General features: G+C 40.3%; 1 protein-coding gene across 5 annotated transcripts in view; it reads right to left on the bottom strand.

Moving 5' to 3' along the window:
• Positions 1 to 5,437: 5,437 nt before the first annotated feature.
• LOC133557356 (histone H2B 1/2-like) overlaps positions 5,438 to 23,653 on the bottom strand; it is a 107,140-nt gene continuing 88,924 nt past the window's right edge. For 2 of the 5 annotated variants that reach the window (XR_009807752.1, XR_009807749.1), the window contains exon 3: positions 17,857 to 18,238. Coding sequence is in view for 2 of the 5 variants with exons in the window: in XM_061907758.1 (XP_061763742.1) it covers positions 5,712 to 6,107 (396 nt within the window). In the remaining 3 variants the exon portion in view is untranslated. Of the gene's footprint in view, positions 6,108 to 9,434; positions 10,540 to 17,856; positions 18,239 to 23,653 lie in introns of those variants that run through there. The other 3 variants (XM_061907759.1, XR_009807750.1, XM_061907758.1) reach the window with 3 other exon arrangements.

The raw sequence follows: 23,653 nt of genomic DNA, 5'->3' as shown, positions 1-23,653 counted from the left end.
CACTAGGCAAAACTCAACAGCCACGAGCAAAACAGACTAAAAGGAAAACTTCCAATGGCGACAAAGTTGCTGAATGCAGTAAAAGAAGTCGTCCAGATTAAAAAAGAGACTTCTGGACATGATGGGGACATCAGAGAAGCAATCATCCTACAATTTAGACGAACTAACATCAAATCACTAAGTCAAAATATTGACTTACTAATAATGACATACCGTATTTTTCGGAGTATAATTCGCTCGGAATATAAGTCGCACGTGCCGAAAATGCATAATAAAGGAAAAAAAACATATATAAGTCGCACTGGAGTATAAGTCTCATTTTTGGGGGAAATTTATTTGATAAAACCCAACAGCAAGAATAGACATTTGGAAGGCAATTTAAAATAAATAAAGAATAGTTAACAACAGGCTGAATAAGTGTACTTTATATGAGGCATAAATAACCAACTGAGAAGGTGCCTGCTATGTTAACATACCATATTATGGTAAGAGTCATTCAAAGAACTATAACATATAGAACATGCTATATGTTTACCAAACTATCTCTCACTCCTAATCCATAAATCCCATGAAATCTTATACGTATAGTCTCTTACTTGAATGAGATAAATATTATTTGATATTTTACGGTAATGTGTTAATAATTTCACACATAAGTCGCTCCTGAGTATAAGTCGCACCCCGGCCAAACTATGAAAAAAACTGCGACTTATAGTCCGAAAAATACGGTAATTAGTATCTCAGGAAACGAGGACTGTTGTGTGTTTTGTTTATACTTTACAGGAAAAATATTGCAATATGGAGCAGAAAATACAACAAAAACTTGTAGGTGTCTTTATTTCTGTAACATTTTGAATTATTCTAATATATTGTTATTTGGTTACTTCTTAATAAACAATGTGGTCAATGTAAGTGTGTAGTGTACTGCGAGAGCGAAGTACACTGTGCTGCCTACCTCCCCACCAGACCTATGTAAGCGTCAATATATACCTTGATGTTGCAGAAAAAAGACCATCTATTTTTTTAACCGATTTCCGAACTCTAAATGGGTGAATTTTGGCAAATTAAACGTGTTTCTGTTTATCAGTCTTTTAGCGATGACATCAGAACGTGACGTCACCGAGGTAACACACCCGCCATTTTCATTTTCATATTACAAACACCGGGTCTCAGCTCTGTTATTTTCCGTTTTTTCGACTATTTTTTGGAACCTTGGAGACATCATGCCTCGTCGGTGTGTTGTCGGAGGGTGTAACAACACTAACAGGGAGGGATTCAAGTTGCACCACTGGCAAGAAATCTGCCGCCAGACCCCCATTGAATGTACCAGAGTGTCTTCGCATTTGACCGGCGATGCTAAGACAGACATGGCACAGAGATGTATGGATAACCTGCAGATGCATTTGCAACGATAGTCAACGAAATCACAAAGGTGAGTTTTGTTGATGTTGACTTATGTGCTAATCAGACATATTTGTTCACGGCATAACTGCCAGCTAATCGATGCTAACATGCTACGCTAATCAATGCTAACATGCTATTTACGCTAGCTGTATGTACATTTCAAACTAGATACCCACATTTAATGCGAAACAAACACTTACCAATCGACAGATTTAAGTTGCTCCGGTGTCACAAGATGCGAAAGTCCTGATCGTTTGGTCTGCACATTATACCGGCGATGCTAATAAGTCAGCCATGCTATGGGCCACTTCATTAGGTACACGCACGCAATGGCCGAATAGCGTCAATAGCTATTCGCTCAATAGCTTCAGTTTCTTCAATTTCAGACATTGTGCTCTGGTCCTCCTCACTGCGTATTGTGTATATAATAGAACTCACGGTTCCCTGGGAGGCTGCTGTGGAGGAGGCATTCGAACGCAAAAGCCTTAAGTACACCGAACTGGCAGCTGATGCTGAGCAGAATGGATGGAAAGCCAAGGTGTGCCCAGTGGAAGTTGGCTGCAGAGGTTTTGTGGGCCAGACAACAATCAGTCTGCTTAAGGACATCGGATTTCGAGGCCAAACCCTGCGAAACACCATCAAAGCCCTCTCAGGAGCAGCAGAGACAGACAGTCGGTGGCTGTGGGTGAAGAGGAGAGACACCATCTGGGGATGTAGTAAGACCTACATCACATAATGGTTAAAAGCAGAGGGGGGCTCACCTGGGACGCCAGGTGTTGCCGATGAGCCCTCTGGAGGTGTCGTGGGCCTATCATTGAAACGCCGGTGAAGGAGGGTGCCCACCTGATGACCCCAATGAAGCTGATAACCATTACCCTTCCTCCTCTCTGCCCCCCCATCTTGCAATCCCACCCAACCAGGTCTAACACCACAACCGCTCTGGGGCAGCGCTGAAGGAGGTAGCCTATTATTTCCACTCTACTCAGGTTATCTTGTATCATGGGATCGTTCTATCTAGTCCTAAAATTGAACTTTCGCTATCTGCCTCCATACTCCGACCATCTGTTTCAATACATGCGTAATCCGTTGAATCGCTTAAGCCGCTGAAATCCGAGTCTGAATCCGAGCTAATGTCGCTATATCTTGCTGTGGTAACCGTCATTTTGTTTGTATTGGCAGCACTATATGACGTCACAGGGAAATGGATAGTAGTTTCGAAGATAGCGAAAATAAGGCACTTTAAAGCTTTATTTAGGGATATTCAGGGACCGGTAAAATTTTGAAAAAAATTTAAAAAAATACAACAAGCCACTGGGAACTGATTTTTATTGTTTTTAACCCTTTTGAAATTGTGATAATGTTCCCCTTTAACTAACACATTTTCTGGGGGAAACACTGTGTCTCCTCACATTTATGACATTTAGAGTGTGCACATTTGTGACATTTGGATCGAACTACCCTCCAAAGCTGACTTCTTCCCCGACATCAGCAGCAAAGCTGGACGACTTTCCTCGCTCATTTCTACAATTAAACACTTAAAAGTCCCTCACAATGCAACAAAAACTGCCCTACGGGTTACAAAAAAAGCCCAAAAAGACAAAACATTGATGGCCGCTGTGAAACAAGACAAGGTTTTAGTGACGCAGCAAACACAATGACCACTGTTGGGGTCAGGCTGGTGTCTGTTATCATCTGATATCACCTCTCACGTCTTTAATACATCATTCTTTTCTCTTTGTGCAATTAAAGACATTTTTTTGTCTGTCTATCTTGTATTAGAACCATAATTTTATGTTCCAAGTGTTAATAAACAAGAAGTACACGTGACACAAAAGGGAAGTGGCCTGCTTACATTTGAACACCTTTATAACAAAGTTGACTATAGAATATATATTTTTATATACATATATATATATATACATATATATAAAGAAGATATAGAGTAGTCAGTGTACAGCATGAATGACTACTACTATTTTCTAAAATTATTCAACACACGTCCATTATTGCCTAAATACTCATGTATTGTATGTGCAACACTAATAATTATTCAATGCATTTTTTAGATGATATTCAACTATGAACTTTAGAGACTGTCAGGATCAAAAATATACGTTTCAGATTCTTCTTTTGTCCCAAAGTAGTTTTTGTTGTGTCATGAAGTCTGCCATAATTAGTGTTGTAGTTGTTAAAGGGAAAAGCAAATGTGATGCGTCTATGAAATGAATACATAGCCGTATTCTTAAAATGAGCAAAATATAGAAATATTACATGTTCTAATGAATGTAACATTAAATTTATACTTACAGTGTGGAGGTGTTTGGATATTTTTAAAGTGCTGAAATTTTGTTGAAGTTGTGTTTTTGTTTTTAAAGATGTAGATCATGTAAAGGTCTCTATGTCTCAAGAAAAAGCAATATACAAATATGATTCATATCTATTTGTTTTGTTATCGAAGCAGGGTGCAATCAGGCGTGTGCAAAGTGTATTGTTTTTATCCCTTCTTTTTGTTGTGCTTTACTTTGTAGCTGCGTGTAGAAACCACACCTATGAAGCGGCAGCTGGTTGCATTAGCTCTCTGCTCCTTTAATGTCTTTTATGTTCTTTAATTGTTCCCTCTTGGCTAATACCAAGATGGTGCCGCCATGATAATGTGCGCTCTCGTAGTTGTTACGTCTTTTTGTTTCTTGCAATGAACACAGAGAGCTGAGTACACCAAGTCAAATTCCTTGTGTGTTAATAAACTGCCAATAAAACTGATTCTGGTGACACATAAAAACCCACATATATGTGTGTAATATATATATATATATATATATATATATACATATATATATATATATATATATATATATATATATATATATATATAAATGATAAATGGGTAAATGGGTTGTACTTGTATAGCGGTTTTCTACCTTCAAGGTACTCAAAGCGCTTTGATACTACTTCCACATTTACCCATTCACACACACATATTCACACACTGATGGAGGGAGCTGCCATGCAAGGCGCCAACCAGCACCCATCAGGAGCAAGGGTGAAGTGTCTTGCTCAGGACACAACGGACATGACGAGGTTGGTACTAGGTGGGATTTGAACCAGGGACCCTCGGGTTGCGCACGGCCACTCTTCCACTGCGCCACGCCATATATATATATATATATATATATATATATATATATATATATATATATATATATATATATATATATATATATATATATATATATATATATATATATATATATATATATGTGTACATATGAACATATACACACACACATTTTATATATATATATATGTATATATATACATATATATAATACATACATATATGTATATACACACATATACACATATGGATATATATACATATATACACACATATACATATATACATGTACTCACACACACATGTATATACACAATATATATTGACAAATATATATTTATATACGTTTATACATACACACATATATTTATATATATATATATATATATATATACCTGTATATATACATATAGATATGTTTATGTCTATATATTTATATATATATATATATATATATATATATATATATATATATATATATATATGTGTGTGTGTGTTGTAAATCAGTGGTCCCCAACCTTTTTGTAGCTGCGGACCGGTCAACGCTTGATAATTTTTCCCGCGGCCCGGCGGAGGGTGGGGGTTCTTTTTTTTTTTCCTTTCCCTTTGTCATGAAAAAAGGAGGTTTTTGTCATGAAAAAGGGAGTTTTTTTTGGGGTGGGTACACTAATTGTAAGTGTATCTTGTGTTTTTTTGTTTTAATTACATTTTTTATTTATTTTTTTTAAATTAAAAAATCATTCTGCGGCCCGGTGGTTGGGGACCACTGTTGTAAATGACACTACTTTCACACAGACCAAGAAAAATCCTACATGTATCAGGTAAGGTTTCCTAAAGAATTGATCATCTCAGTGTCATTAAATTATTCATAGTATTTATGTTATTCATATATTCATACTAATTGCATTAACAGCCATTGTGAACTTTAGGAAAAGTCACTCAATCGTATGTATGTATCCTTTTAATTGGAGACAGCACACATAGTTAAATATAATGGAGATGATATAAGTTGATTTTCGATGGTCGATGAGTCCCCAAGAACAGTAAACCTTGAAACACACTTTACATTCGACCAAACAGTAGGTATATATATGCCTGAATTTTTACTTAGTGGTCCGGAAAGAAAATCAGTGGTACGGCTGCTCTAAAAAGAGACGTTTTAGCAGAAATGGGACGTCTCTACAGGAGCATTTTACTTGGAGCTGGTGTACTTGGTGACAGCCTTGGTGCCCTCAGACACGGCGTGCTTGGCCAGCTCACCCGGCAGCAGGAGGCGGACGGCGGTCTGGATCTCCCTGGAAGAGATGGTGGACCTCTTGTTGTAGTGAGCCAGACGAGACGCCTCGGAGGCGATGCGCTCGAAGATGTCGTTGACGAAGGAGTTCATGATGCTCATGGCCTTGGACGAGATGCCGGTGTCGGGGTGGACCTGCTTCAGGACCTTGTACACGTAGATGGCGTAGCTCTCCTTCCTCCCCTTCCTGCGCGTCCCTTTGCCCTTTCCGGCAGCCTTGGTGACGGCTTTCTTGGAACCCTTCTTGGGTGCGAACTTAGCTGGCTCAGGCATCTTGTCGGAGGAAGATGAAACCTGTAACGAAGAGTCCCAACAACGGCGACGTGCATTTATTTAATGCGCCAACGCCTTCCTCTGATTGGCTGGCACGTCATGCCGCTGTCATCCTCTTTACACTGTGAAGTACTTTATTACACTTTTTGCAACGATGTCAACATTTCTTTCAACAGTTTTTTTTTTTACATTGCAACCACAAACGCACTTTAAAAAAAAAAACTTAAAAGTGGGCCGTGAGATGGAAAATAACAGACAGCTTTAATAGATTAATAATTCCTTATTTATTTAAATCATTATTTCTAGAGCCATGAGATAGTCTGATTGGAGTCAAAGTAGCAATTTCTTCGTTACTCTTGTTTGCTATATTCCAGTGGTTCTCAAGCTTTTTTCAGTGATGTACCCCCTGTCAATCAATCAATCAATGTTTACTTATATAGCCCTAAATCACTAGTGTCTCAAAGGGCTGCACAAACCACTATGACATCCTCGGTAGGCCCACATAAGGGCAAGGAAAACTCACACCCAGTGGGACGTCGGTGACAATGATGACTATGAGAACCTTGGAGAGGAGGAAAGCAATGGATGTCGAGCAGGTCTAACATGATACTGTGAAAGTTCAATCTATAATGGATCCAACACAGTCGCGAGAGTCCAGTCCAAAGCGGATCCAACACAGCAGCGAGAGTCCCGTTCACAGCGGAGCCAGCAGGAAACCATCCCAAGCGGAGGCGGATCAGCAGCGCAGAGATGTCCCCAGCCGATACACAGGCAAGCAGTACATGGCCACCGGATCGGACCGGACCCCTCCACAAAGGAGAGTGGGACATAGAAGAAAAAGAAACGAAACGGCAGATCAACTGGTCTAAAAAGGGAGTCTATTTAAAGGCTAGAGTATACAAATGAGTTTTAAGGTGAGACTTAAATGCTTCTACTGAGGTGGCATCTCGAACTGTTACCGGGAGGGCATTCCAGAGTACTGGAGCCCGAAATGAAAAAGCTCTATAGCCCGCAGACTTTTTTTGGGCTTTGGGAATCACTAATAAGCCGGAGTCCTTTGAACGCAGATTTTTTGCCAGGACATATGGTACAATACAATCGGCAAGATGGCTTTTTTAATAGTGTTGTGTCGTTCGCGAAAGATTCGTTCGAACGAACTCATCTTTTGAGTGAACGTACTGAACCAAATCACTTCATGAACTGATTCGTTCCTTTCTCAGTCCAGTTTAGCGCCGCCGCGACCACGCCGGTATGAGTGGAACTGGTGCATTCTGTGACTCACTGAACCCTCGACGTTGGCGAACGACGCAGCCAGCTACTCATCATGAGGGCGGGGGGAGGGACTGAGCGAACGATTCATTCACCGCGGAGTAACGACATGAATCACTCAGTGAACGACAACGAATTTTTTGAACGAACCAATTTAAGGAACAGATTCTAGTGAACAGATTCTAGTGATTCAGTACAGTCGATCCCATCACTACCATGGAGCCACAAATGTGTTCTTGTAATGGCAGCTAGTAGGACTGACATGTCTACTAGGGCTGGTCGTATCGATACCAAGTATCGATTGTATCGATACTTCAATCAATCAATCAATGTTTACTTATATAGCCCTAAATCACTAGTGTCTCAAAGGGCTGCACAAACCACAACACAAACCGGTTAGCGGTTAGCTTCTTGTGTTTTCCTTCTCGGTGTATGTGTGCAACATGCTTATGCATTCCTTTTACTCTAGTCCTTCAGCGATAACAATACAAGGAAGAGAGATGTTTTTTTTCCGCTAAGATGGTGAGAATTGGTATTGCCTTCACACTGTAAAGAAAACCCATTTGATATCATCTTCAATACTAATTATAAAAACAACTAAAAACTATGAAATAACTTAAATTTTGTGGTTTTAATTTTGTGTTTTGCTTTTGTTTTATACGCACCCCATTTCCATATGAGCTGGGAAACTGTGCCAGATATAAACACAAACTTGATACCGATACTTGGTGAGTATCGGTATTGTATCGATACTGGCGTGATAGTATCGACACTTCACCAAATTAAGCAAATCACTCCGATTTTTAAAAAAAAATGTGAGCGCAGCGCTCCTCACCAATCCACCCTCCTCCCTAGTGATGGGTCGCGAACGAGATTTAAAAACACTTTAAAAATTCATCTTCAACCCAAAATAAAATTAAATAAATAAATACAATTAACATGACGTTGGTGCATTCGCGCACACACATCAGTATAATTCGGACACGCACACACACGCGTGCGTTTCCAGTGCGACTTAATGTCTTGGTTGTAAACTGTAAAGTATTTTATTGCACTGAAATAACGAGTTTCTCAGTTCTTTTGTTTGTGTTCATTTTTACAACGGTTTAATAACTAGTGTTTTCTTTTTTACTTAAGTTCTTGTGTGTTGTGAGGCGACTAGCCTAGTTCAGTATTTGTTTTCACCTTATTTGCACTACTTTATTGTAATTGATATTACTTTTTTATTAGAATTTCTCAGTTTTTTTGTTTTGTGTGCATGTTTACAACTTTGTTCAATAACTATCCATCCATCCATTTTCTACCGCTTATTCCCTTTTGGAGTCGCGGGGGGCGCTGGCGCCTATCTCAGCTACAATCGGGCGGAAGGCGGGGTACACCCTGGACAAGTCGCCACCTCATCGCAGGGCCAACACAAATAGACAGACAACATTCACACTCACATTCACACACTAGGGCCAATTTAGTGTTGCCAATCAACCTATCCCCAGGTGCATGTCTTTGGAAGTGGGAGGAAGCCGGAGTACCCGGAGGGAACCCACGCATTCACGGGGAGGACATGCAAACTCCACACAGAAAGATCCCGAGCCTGGATTTGAACCCAGGACTGCAGGACCTATAGAGTTTTGTTATACAGACACAAGGACACAACTTCGTTCTGTACACGTCTGTAATGACTGCTACAATCAAACATCAAAATTGTATACATGTACACAGTATTTGAAGATGTCTCAAGTAAATACAAAGGTTCATCCCATACAGGAAGCCCATATTGTTTGAGTAGCAAAAGTCACTAATCATTCCTTAACGTAACAAATTACACTGAATTATTCCCAGAAACTCTATAAAACACACATTTAAACAGAAATACACGCAGATTAATAACTTTGTATATATCCAACACTGATGATGCAGCTAGCATTCGCCTCGACATCGGCGGTTAGCATTAGCTTTAGCATTAGCTTGATCCTATATAAAGCCTTGTCGACTGACAAGACACAGATTATAACAATATACTCTTTCAAACATGTTTTAACAGTACATTTGAGGGTAAAACTATTTACATAAAATTACTTGTACCTGAGAAGGGAGATGTTTTAGTTATACAGACACAAGGACACAACTCCGTTCTGCACACGTCTGTAAATGACTGCGAGGAAGTCACGTGTCCTCTTAGTATAGCTCCCAGTACAACGCGCCCCCTGCTGGAGTCGCCCAGTATTACAATGGCTCTTATTAATGCTGGAATGACAACAAAATGAACTCCCTATATTACAAATAACGGTGCTCTACTGTTGCCATTTAACAATACTCATATTTTAATATTAAATGACACAGGAATATAACTCAAGCGCCTACTCCACTACATACAATCACTGAAATATACAACTAACTAAATTTACATCTCATCACATTTGCACCTTATTTGCATTACTTTATTGCTATTGATATTACTTTTGTAATAAATATTTTATTTTTTGACTTGAATAGTTGTCCCGTGTTGTATTATTATCATAATCAATTAATAAAGGCAAAAGTACAAATTTGTTTTTCAAAAGTATCGATACCCCGAAGCCGACACTTCCGGTATCGGTTCCGCTCTTGGCGATACTGGCCGGTATCGTATCGGATTGGTATCGATACCCAAATTTGCGACATCGCCCACCCCTACCACGGAGCCTCAAATGTGTTGATCTTGTAATGGCAGCGAGTAGGACTGACATGTGGTCACTTTGTCGACGTCCAATATAATGGGGCGGTATAGCTCGGTTGGTAGAGTGGCCGTGCCGGCAAGCAACTTGGGGGTTGCAGGTTCGATTCCCGCTTCCGCCATCCTAGTCACTGCCGTTGTGTCCTTGGGCAAGACACTTTACCCACCTGCTCCCAGTCCCACCCACACTGGTTTAAATGTAACTTAGATATTGGGTTTCACTATGTAAAGCGCTTTGAGTCACTAGAGAAAATCCATCCATCCATCCATCTTCTTCCGCTTATCAGAGGTCGGGTCGCGGGGGCAACAACCTAAGCAGGGAAACCCAGACTTCCCTTTCCCCAGCCGCTTCGTCTAGCTCTTCCCGGGGGATCCCGAGGCGTTCCCAGGCCAGCCGGGAGACATAGTCTTCCCAACGTGTCCTGGGTCTTCCCTGTGGCCTCCTACCAGTTGGACGTGCCCTAAACACCTCCCTAGGGAGGTGTTCGGGTGCCCGAACCACCTCATCTGGCTCCTCTCGATGTGAAGGAGTAGCGGCTTTACTTTGAGTTCCTCCCGGATGGGAAAGCTTCTCACCCTATCTCTAAGGGAGAGCCCCGCCACACGGCGGAGGAAACTCATTTCGGCCGCTTGTACCCGTGATCTTATCCTTTCGGTCATGACCCAAAGCTCATGATCATAGGTGAGGATGGGAACGTAGATCGACCGGTAAATTGAGAGATTTGCCTTCCGGCTCAGCTCCTTCTTTACCACAACGGATCGGTACAACATCCGCATTACTGAAGACGCCGCACCGATCCGCCTGTCGATCTCACAATCCACTCTTCCCTCACTCGTGAACAAGACTCCTAGGTACTTGAACTCCTCCACTTGGGGCAGGGTCTCCTCCCCAACCCGGAGATGGCATTCCACCCTTTTCCGGGCGAGAACCATTGACTCGGACTTGGAGGTGCTGATTCTAATTCCGGTCGCTTCACACTAGGCTGCGAACCGATCCAGTGAGAGCTGAAGATCCCGGTCAGATGAAGCCATCAGGACCACATCATCTGCAAAAAGCAGAGACCTAATCCTGCGGTCACCAAACCGGAACCCCTCAACGCCTTGACTGCGCCTAGAAATTCTGTCCATAAAAGTTATGAACAGAATCGGTGACAAAGGACAGCCTTGGCGGAGTCCAACCCTCACTGGAAGACAAACAATAAGTGACGAAAAAGTACCAACCATCCATTTTCTACTGCTTGTCCCATAATCAATAAAATATTCAATAATCCATAAAAGCAGTCCTGCCACTAAGCACAATCTACAATAATAATATAGTAATTACACTTCTTTGCCACAAGATGGCGACACAAACAAACAACTGAGCTCAATATCCATGCTTGTCTTTTTTTTTTTTTTTTTTAAATAACTTGGAACTGCCTTCCGCCCGATTGTAGCTGAGATAGGCACCAGCGCCCCCAAAAGGGAATAAGCGGTAGGAAAATGGATGGATGGATGATTATTTAACAATGTGGCATCTACTGACACAATTAACAGCTACGTTTAAATAAATACATAAAAAAAAATAGGTTTATTATGGAAAATCGTAACTGTTTACTTGTTGACTCATTTCTCAGGTAGAGTGGACAAGTGAAGATAAATGAATCCGAATAAAAGTGGTGCAGGGATAACATTGACATGGATGTTTTTTATTTATTTTTTAGTTTAGTTGTGTCAACACTTTGTTAAATGGATCTCATTCATCATTTATCTGCTCTTCTGTTTCCTCTATCCGCTGGCACAACCGCTTGGTTTCCTGTCCTGGATCTGTGTCCTGCCCGCTAGGCAAGAACACACACACACACACACACACAAACACACACACACACACACATCTGCCTTTACACGACAACTTCCTGTCAATGGTACCTTCCCCACATTGTGGCCTGGAGGCTGGATGCTGTGATCCTAATCCAGCAAGAGTCTACACAATATGTGCAAACTACACGCACACGCACACAAAAACAGGTTTGTGTTGATGTTGTGTTGTTTGTTTAGTCAACAAGTCGCACTCAATTATTGCGGACAATCCTTGTTTTTTTTTGCAATATTGCCTCTCAATGGCAATCATTATGTGAGACAAGAACATGCACATTTGGATGCATTCTAAGTCGTAAAATTCAGCAAGTACGAGGTGGCCAAACAACCAAACGTGTGAGTACTCTTCAAAACGACCCAAAAAGTGCCAACAATACCCCATTTGCATCTTTTTGTCATGTTTCGTTTTTTTGTCATGTTTGGTTATTTTTTTGGACACTTGTTTCCCACTTTTGCACTTCCTTGTTTCTCTTATCTCCATAGCAACTCATTAGTTTCCACCTTGTCTTCAAGTCATGCCCCTGTCCTCAGTCCTCACACCTGTTAGTCATTATCACAGCTATCATTTAAGCCACAGTTACCAGGTAGTCAGCCTGGCAACTTCCTATTACACAACTCCTTTCATGCCAAGCCATACTGTTTTACTCATGCTCATGTCACAGTAAGTTTTTGGTTTCATTATGTCACAGTTGTTTAGTTTTGTTTTTGTATATAGTCATGCCATTGTGAATAGTTTTGTTTTTAGTAGTCAAGTTCGTTCTTCGCCATTGTGCGCGCCTTTTGTTGTAGTTTGTTTGTGTTAGTAATAAATTAAAATGTACTTACATTCACGTCTTGCCCGTGCCAATTTCCCTTTGCATCAGGGAAACAAACTATCCCATAGTCCAAGTCATAGTCCAAGTCTTGACACTTTTAACCTGAAAACTAACAAGTAGTAGCGGTGTTGTTAGTATAAGCGCTAACAAAGACAACCTTTTATTTTAGCCGGGCCATGATTACACATAGAACTAACTATCTTATGCTTCTATATTGACATATTGAGCTGCTGCATCGCCTCTGAGCTGGTGAAAGTTAATTCTCAATTAGAAATCAGGCCTCTCACCTGGATAATACAAGGTCGTGGATGAAAACCCACAAGTTGGTTAACTTTGACATTGATTGAGTGATTGAATATTTTATTAGTAGAATGCACAATAAAGTACATTGTCCGTACACCTAAAGGGTAACAACCGAATAAGTTTTTCATCTTGTTTGAGTCAGGGTCCACGTTAATCAATTCATCCATCTTAGATCTGAAATTTGCGAGGAAAGACAAGATAAAATTGTGATCTGAACAGGAAGATACAAGAATCCCATCAGTCTTTATCACAGTGAGAGCAGACATTGTACAGTAAGTTATTATTTTATTATATTGAAAGTTTGTATATCTTGTTTAGCACTTAGCAACACTGATAAATTCTCGATCTGTTTAACACACAGCTTCTAAAACTACAAAATCAAACTCCTTATATTCAGGATCAGAAATATATGTTTCTGGATCATCAATTGTGAACGTTGTGATGTGTCTGTGAAATTAAACGCCGCAGTATAATTAAAATGGTCTAAATATGTAGATATTATTAAGAATGTTACTACATGACGTATATATACTTACGTCATGTATATATTACATGTTATTATGAATGTTACTACATGACGTATATACTTACATCATGTATATATTGTGAATGTTATTATGAATGTTACTACATGACATATATACTTACATCATGTATATATTGTGAATGTTATTATGAATGTTACTACATGACATATATACTTACATCATGCATATATTACATGTTGTTATGAATGTTATTACATGGCATATATACTTACATCATGCATATATTACATGTTGTTATGAATGTTACTAGATACTACGTATATACTTACATCATGTATATATTACATGTTATTATGAATGTTACTAGATACTACATATACACTTACATCATGTATATATTACGTTATTATGAATGTTACTAGATACTACATATATACTTACATCATGTATATATTACATATTATTATGAATGTTACTACATGACATATATACTTACATCATGCGTATATTACATGTTGTTATGAATGTTACTAGATACTACGTATATACTTACAGCATGTATATATTACATGTTATTATGAATATTACTACATGACGTATATACTTACATCATGTATATATTGTGAATGTTATTATGAATGTTACTACATGACATACATACTTACATCATGCATATATTACATGTTATGAATGTTACTAGATACTACGTATATACTTACATCATGTATATATTACATGTTATTATGAATGTTACTAGATACTACATATATACTTACATCATGTATATATTACGTTACTATGAATGTTACTAGATACTACATATATACCTACATCATGTATATATTACATATTATTATGAATGTTACTACATGGCATATATACTTACATCATGCGTATATTACATGTTGTTATGAATGTTACTAGATACCATGTATATACTTACATCATGTATATATTACATGTTATTATGAATGTTACTACATGACATATATACTTACATCATGTATATATTACATGTTATTATGAATGTTACTAAATGACATATATACTTACATACATCAGGTATATATTACATGTTATTATGAATGTTACTACATGGCATATATACTTACATCATGCATATATTACATGTTGTTGTGAATGTTACTAAATGACATATATACTTACATACATCAGGTATATATTACATGTTATTATGAATGTTACTACATGACATATATACTTACATCATGCATATATTACATGTTATTATGAATGTTATTAGATACTACATATATACTTACATCATGTATACATATTACATGTTTTTATGAATGTTACTACATGACAGGGTTTTAAAGTATACCGGTACTAGTATAGTACCGCGGTACTAATAAGTCATATTCGGTACTATACCACCTCTAAAAAGTACCATGCTTCACTACACACCGTGGGAGGATACAATAGCTCACCGGCGTCGCAATGTAAACAAATGCCATGGGTGGGTCTACACCTGACATCCACTGTAATGATACCAAGTACAATAACGTGTCTAGTTGATACTATTATGATTACATTAATATTTATTAGCATTACAAAATCGTTTTTCCTTTTTTTTTTTTAAATTCATGTTATGTTTATAAACTCAGAAAATCCATCCCTGGACTTTGAATATAACCCTGCAACGACTTGGTATCAGATCGATACCTAAATGTGTGGTATCATCCAAAACTAATGTTAAGTATCAAAGAAGAGAAGAATAAGTGATTATTACATTTACACAGAAGTGTAGATAGAACATGTTAAAACAGAAAACAGCGCGACACCTACCCTTTACATCAGTATTTCTTACAAAATATTATTATTAGTTTACTAGGTATTATATTTTATTGTATGATCCTGTAACTACTTGGTATCGGATCGATACCTAAATGGGTGGTATCACTCAAAACTAATGTCAAGTATCAAAGAAGAGAAGAATAAGTGATTATTACATTTTACATGTTGAAACAGAAAAAAGGCATATAATAACAGTAAATGAACAAGTGGATTAATAATCATTTTTTACAGTTTGTCCCTCTTAATGTTGGCAAAATAATAGTTGTAAAAATGACACAATATGTTACTGCAGACTAATTAGGAGTCTTTGTTTGTTTACTTACTACTAAAAGACAAGTTGTCTATTTTATTTAAGGACTAAATGACAAAAACAAACATATGTTTCATGTACCCTGAGATTTTTTGTTCCAATAATGACAATAGCACCATTTTTTGTGGTCCCCTTTATTTAGAAAAGTATCAAAATAAAATTTTTCGTACCGGGACCAACATATTTGTATCGGGACAAGCTTGGATCCTGATACTAATACACAATGTCTCGCATAACTTAAGTATAACAAATATTGATATTTTGATTTGAGAATCAATATTAAAGCATAAGGAACTGGTATCGATAGTACAGTATCGATCTGCACATCACTATTACATAAGGGTTGTAAATGATAGAACGATAGTACTTTATTGATTCCTTCAGGAAAGTTCCCTCAGGAATATATATATATATATTACTTTTTTTTTTTTTTTAATTTCAGATGGATGATGGGCAAAATGAAAATAAAAAAGTGCAGTTTGAAAATCTTCCAGTTGTTTTTGCCGATCATTTGTTTGCGCAGCACGTTTGTAAATAAAGCAAATATTGTTGTGTGGTTCTGACCGCGGTGCGTCATGGCGACGTCTGCTCGGCCCGTAGTAGGCGTCATACCTCTTATCTACTCAAGTGTTATCCACTTGCATCATTGCCATGTTTTGAGTAGGCAGCAGTGCACCCTGGGAGCACGCCCGTGTGGCTTATTTGCTCCGGTTATGATTAGCAAATCAAGCGCTCCCTTAAGGAAGTCGTACATTTTCCCTGAGCTCACTGAAAACAAACATGGCGTCGTCACCGTTCCAGAGGAGGACATTCCATGTGCTTTTTACACAAAGGAAAACACGTCACACTTCAACACATCGAACCTCATCAGCCACCTGAAACGCCAGCAAAGCCGGCGAAGACGCTGCCACGAAGTCGGCCAAACGACAGTAAAAAGTGCTATTAAAAAGAATGGCCTCGTCTTGTCGAAGCACACGCTGCTGATTGCAGAAACAAAACACTTTCGGGACACGGTGTTCACTTTTAATGAGGTCCGTTCTCTTGTCGCTGAACATTTTGTGACACGAACCCGAGCACACAGACTCTATCACGTTTAGATAAGCAGAATGACATCGCCCCTGTCTTGTTTTGGAAATTAATCTTTGTTGGTTTGCTGCGAGGATAACACTTGGCCCGAATACGACTGCACGCTAAACATTCTGCATTGGGCTAAACAAATTTAGCCATGGGCCGAAAGCTGACTGCCTGCAATATATATATATACATATATATATATATATATATATGTATATATATATATATATATATATATATATATATATATATATATATATATATATATATATATATATATATATATATATATATATATATATATATATATATATATGTATATATATATATATATATGTATGTATATATATATATATATATATATATATATATATATATATATATATATATATATATATATATATATATATATATATATATATATATATATATATATATTTATTATTATTATTATTTTTTTTCTGTGCCATGACTGGGGAAGGTTGTTTGGATTAAATTGTACAAGTGAATATATATATATATATATATATATATATATATATATATATATATATATATATATATATATATGTATGTATATATGTATATATATATGTATATATATATGTATATATGTATGTATGTATGTGTATATATATATATATATATATATATATATATATATATATATATTTATATTTATATATATATAAATGTATCAATCATTTAATCAATGTTTACCTATATAGCCTATGGTGCCTATCTCAGCTACAATAGGGCAGAAGGCGGCGTACACCCTGGAAAAGTCGGCACCTCATCACAAGGCCAATACTTATGCAAATATGTAGGGGTGAGGTGGCGACTTGTCCAGGGTGTACCCCGCCTTCCGCCCAATTGTAGCTGAGATAGGCGCCAGCGCCCCCCGCAACCCCGAACGGGAATAAGCGGCAGAAAACGGATGGATGGATATATATATATATATATATTTTTTTTTTTTTTTTTTTTTTTTTCTGTGCCATGACTGGGGAAGGACGTTTTGAATTGTACAAGAAAATGATGAAAGGATATATATATATATATATATATATATATATATATATATATATATATATATATATATGTATATATAATTGGTTTTCTTTCTGTGCCATGACTGGGAAAGGTTGTTTGGATTAAATCGTACCAGTAAATGCTGAAAGGACATTTCATGGTCACTGATTTGAGTTACTGGTGTTGTCCACAACGTGGCGACAGATTGTTGTCTATCAGACCACCGGATTTTTCAAAGTAGCATGAAAACACTCCGACAGGCCGGATCGTAGATTGCGGGCCGTAGTCTGCACACCCCTGACCTGCAGGATGTGAAGATGTCAATCAAACATGAGGTTGGTTGAGTCAGGAAGACATCAGTGGGAATGTGTTCATTTGTCTGTTTGTCTTTTGACCTTGGACCTGGAAGACAAGGGGATCACGGTCTCTGCTGGACTTGAGTAATACTTGAAGGGCGTCGCAAGTCAAACACCAACATACTGGAAGTAGAATGTAGAATGCATTAGAAACCTCAATTTAATGATACAGTTTGTAATGTAATTCGATATGCTGCACAAATCATGTCAACATCTCTGCAGGGGGGCTGCTTGGGAAACTCTTGCCTGGACCTCACAGATGTTGATTTCTGTCATTTAGTGCAGAACACTTCCAGTCGCAGAGAGGAACAACAACAACCAACCAGTCCTGGATCAAACTCTACGATACCACATATGCTTATGTTAAACTATAGGTGATATATTATAATGGAAGGGTGTCCTGATTCGATAAATGATATCAGCATGCTTATAAAACTTAAGCACTTCTGCAGCATGATTATTTGGGTGTGATATCATGTGCGATACAAGCAGTCCTGCAGTGTCTTGACTTGTGTGTGATATCATGTGTGATACAAGCAGTCCTGCAGTGTCTTTACTTGTGTGATATCATGTGCAATACAAGCAGTCCTACAGTGTGTTTACTTGTGTGTGATATCAAGCGTGATACAAGCAGCCCTGCAGAGTGTTTACTTGTGTGTGATATCATATGTGATATAAGCAGACCTGCAGAGTGTTTACTTGTGTGTGATATCATATGTGATATAAGCAGCCCTGCCGAGTGTTTACTTGTTTGTGATATCATATGTGATATAAACAGCCCTGCAGAGTGTTTACTTGTGTGTGATATCATGTGCGATACAAGCAGTCATGCAGACTGTTTACTTGTGTGTGATGTCATGTGTGATACAAGCAGCCCTGCAGAGTTTACTTGCGTGTGATATCATATGCGATACAAGCAGTCCTGCAGACTGTTTACTTTTGTGTGATGTCATGTGTGATACAAGCAGCCCTGCAGAGTGTTTACTTGCGTGTGATATCATGTGCGATACAAGCAGTCATGCAGACTGTTTACTTTTGTGTGATGTCATGTGTGATACAAGCAGCCCTGCAGTCTTTACTTGTGTGTGATACCATGTGCAATACAAGCAGTCCTACAGCATCTTTACTTGTGTGTGATATCATGTGCAATACAAGCAGTCCTGCAACATTTATTGGCATGCGGTATTGTGTGTGATACAAGCAGTCCTGCAATGTCTTTACTTGTGTGTGATATCAGCAGCCCTGCAGTGTCTTTACTGGTTTGCGTGTGTGTGTGTGTGTGTGTGTGTGTGTGTGTGTGTGTGTGTGTGTGTGTGTGTGTGTGATATCATGTGCGATACAAGCAGCAGGGATTTGGTGATTGCCGGATCCGGAACCCGTCCCTATTCCAGATAAAATAAACAGGTTCTTGTTTTATATCCTTCTTTTTTGTTTGACTCACTTCACTTGATCAAACCTTTTCTAACATTTCGCACTAAAAGATAATACAAGTAAGTGTGATTCCTGCTGATATCGTATCAGATCAATATCAGTATCGGCCAATACTCAAGACTCCAATATTGGTATTGTGTAAGAAGTGAAAAAGTGGTATTGGACACCCTTACTTGTAGTAAATATGGTATTTTTTGACTTGGGAAGGGTAAAGCCTCATTTGTCACAGACAGGCATGATTGCAGACGACCACAGAGTATCTCCCTGGGCATCATCATCATGTACTCCAACATGAGCACTCCTCTAACTCCAAACAGACCACAGCACATTCTCATGCGTTGCTAAATCGTGTACTTGAGGACTGAAAATGGTTGTGATTTAATTAGCTCTCCCCCGTTCCCACATGAAGTTCCGCTGGTCCAAACTGGAACCATGTGGCCCCGCACTGGCCCCCACCACACATGCGACAACCTCGTGTTATTAATGACCCCAAATACAGACACAAGGAAAGTGGCTCCGCTTCTGGAAGACCATGGAAGTTATTAGAGTGGAGTGTTTGAATTTGGAATATCCCGTTTAAACCCCAGAGGGTGAGGTGTGTGTTTTACACCTTATATATATATATATATATATATATATATATATATATATATATATATATATACCATCCATTTTCTTCCCCTTATCCGAAGTCAGGTCGCGGGGGCAGCAGCCTAAGCAAAGAAGCCCAGACTTCCCTCTCCCCAGCCACTTGGTCCAGCTCTTCCCGGCGGATCCCGAGGCGTTCCCAGGCCAGCCGGGAGACATAAGTCTTCCCAACATGTCCTGGGTCTTCCCCTTTGCCCTTCTTCCGGTCGGACGTGACCGAAATACCTCCCAAGGGAGGCGTTCGGGTGGCATCCTGACCAGATGCCCGAACCACCTCATCTGGCTCCTCTCCACGTGGAGGAACTGCGGTTTTATTCCTATGGTCATGAGCTTCGGGTTATGACCGAAAGGCATACTTGCTAACCCTGCCGATTTTTCCGGGAGACTCCCGAATTTCAGTGCCCCTCCTAAAATCCTCCCGGACAATCATTCTCCCGAAGGCACTGCCTTTAGCGTCCTCTTCAACCTGTCTTCACCTCTGCTTATCCTCCATAGAAACAGCGTGCCAGCCCAGTCACATATTGTATGCGACACACAACTGAATGCAAGCATACTTGCTCAACAGCCATACAGGTCACACTGAGGGTGGCCGTATAAACAACTTTAGAACTTAGAACTTTTAGAAGCATTTAAGTCTCACCTTAAAACTCATTTTTATAATCTAGCCTTTAAATAGACCCCCTTTTTAGACAAATTGATCTGCCGTTTATTTTCTTTTTCTCCTCTGACCCCTTTCCCTTATGGAGGGGGGGGGGGGGGGTGAGGGGGGGACACAGGTCCGGTGGCCATGGATGAAATACTGGCTGTCCAGAGTCGGGACCAAAGATGGACCGCTCGCCTGCGTATCGGTTGGGGACATCTCTGCGCTGCTGATCCGCCTCCGCTTGGGATGGTTTCCTGCAGGCTCCACTATGAACGGGACTCTCGCTACTATATTGGATCCACAATGGACTGGACTTTCACAATATCATGTTAGACCAGCTCTACATCCATTACTTTTGGTCTCCCCCTACGTGGTCCTCTCCAAGGTTTTCTCATAGTCACTGTCACCGACGTCCTACTGGGGTGAGTTTTTCTTGCCCTTATGTGGGCTCTGTACCGAGGATGTCGTTGTGGTTTGTGCAGCCCTTTGAGACACTCGTGATTTAGGGCTATATAAGGTGTGTCACAGGACACATGACATATATATAAATAAATGGGTTGTTCTTGTATAGCGCTTTTCTACCTTCAAGGTACTCAAAGCGCTTTGACACTACTTCCACATTTACCCATTCACACACACATTCACACACGGATGGAGGGAGCTGCCATGCAAGGCGCTAACCAGCACCCATCAGGAGCAAGGGTGAAGTGTCTTGCTCAGGACACAACGGACGTGACAAGGTTGGTACTAGGTGGGATTTGAACCAGGGACCCTCGGGTTGCGCACGGCCACTCTTCCACTGCGCCACACCGTCCCTGGTGCGACACACTGTGAACCAACACCAAACAAGAATGACAAACATATTTCGGCAGAACATCCGCACCGTAACACAACATAATCACAACACAACAAATACCCAGAATCCCTTGTAGCACTAGCTCTTCCAGGACGCTACAATATACACCCCCCTCCAATCTCCCGAATTTGGAGGTCTCAAAGTTGGCAACAATGCCGAAAGGACAAGATGAGTTTCCTCCGCCGGGTGTCAGGTCTCTCCCTTAGGGATAGGGTGAGGAGGTCTGCCATCCGGGAGGAACTTTGGCACCATGACTGGTCCAATGATTCCCTTTTCATTTCTGAGCTGTAAAACTCTGGTTTACGGACAACACGGCACTGGTGGACCGCTGACTAACACACCAGAACCTCGCATGTGGAGCTCCACGGAGCAGACCCAAGGACGGTCGGGTGGTCTCTTGCCCTAATGGCTTCCTTTACAAGCCACCTGAAGCCTCCATGCAAGCACCAAACCCCCCACCGTGGCCTCTGAGTCACGTGGCATCAAAGCACCGGAAGCGACATTCACACTGAGTCAGAAAGAGAACCGAACCTTTAAGGTCCTCTGCCCTCTCCTTCCCTGGAAACACACGTACAGAACCACGGGGGAAGCCAGCCCCAGTGACAAACAATTTGCAGGACTTGAGAAAAAAAAAAAGGTGTCGCCCTTGTCCGTGAGTGCGTTATTAAAAAGGTGCGAAGTGAGTGTAGGGGGGCTAATTGTGCTCTTAAAAGTGCACTTCAAAGCCAGATGCTGAGGGGCATCGGAGAGGGGGGGGGGGGCGATGAAGATGAAAAGGATAGGGACTGAAAAGATACAGTAACTGATGATGGAGGCTCAGAGGAAGGGAGACACTCCACCGTGATGACTGGATGTGGGGGGAAATTGAGCAGGGAGACCACATGAGAGGGCTCGGCCCGGCACAGGAAGGACGGGTGGGACAAATTAGACCCGTTGATGGAGCACAAAAGCAGAGACCAAAGAAGCTACAGGACTTATTTGCTCCATGCATCAATACAACTTTCAACACGCTGAAACACTCACTGGACATTACACTCCTCTGCGTCCTGATTGGTCCATTTCTTTGTTGGCGCGACGCAGCTTTAACGATTGCTAATTGTTATCCCTGGAGAGCAGATGGCAGAGTGCATGGAGCACCCAGACTAAACACTTCACAGCCCACTTTAAACACACAGGTCTAGGGGCGCTCTTATGACCCAGGGTGTGAACAACTTTGTGGGAGCGTCCGGGGGACTATCTTAAACCGCATAGACGACGAAAAACCAAAAGCAGTGAAGTTGTCACCTTGTGTAAATTGTAAATAAAATCAGATTACAATGATTTGCAGATTTGTTGAATAGACTGCAAAGGTAAGATCCATCCATCCATCCATTTCCCACCGCTTATTCCCTTTGGGGTCGCTGGTGCCTATCTCAGCTACAATCGGGCGGAAGGCGGTGTAGACGCTGGACAAGTCGACAACTCATCGCAGGACCAACACAGATAGACAGACAACATTCACACACTAGGGACCATTTAGTATTGCCCATCAATCTATCCCCAGGTGCATGTCTTTGGAGGTGGGAGGGGCCTATCCCCAGGTGCATGTCTTTGGAGGTGGGAGGGGCCTATCCCAAAGTGCATGTCTTTGGAGGTGGGAGGGGCCTATCCCCAGGTGCATGTCTTTGGAGGTGGGAGGGGCCTATCCCCGGGTGCATGTCTTTGGAGGTGGGAGGGGCCTATCCCAAAGTGCATGTATTTGTAGGTGGGAGGGGCCTATCCCCAGGTGCATGTCTTTGGAGGTGGGAGGGGCCTATCCCGAAGTGCATGTATTTGTAGGTGGGAGGGGCCTATCCCCAGGTGCATGTCTTTGGAGGTGGGGGGGCCTATCCCCAGGTGCATGTCTTTGGAGGTGGGAGGAAGCCGGAGTACCCGAAGGGAACCCACGTAGTCACGGGGAAAACATGCAAACTCCACACGG

Source organism: Nerophis ophidion, linkage group LG08, assembly GCF_033978795.1.
Source record: "Nerophis ophidion isolate RoL-2023_Sa linkage group LG08, RoL_Noph_v1.0, whole genome shotgun sequence".
Classification (NCBI taxonomy): Eukaryota; Metazoa; Chordata; class Actinopteri; order Syngnathiformes; family Syngnathidae; genus Nerophis; species Nerophis ophidion.
The sequence above is the reverse complement of the archived record's forward strand: the minus strand, read 5'-3'. Positions and strand labels throughout refer to the sequence as shown.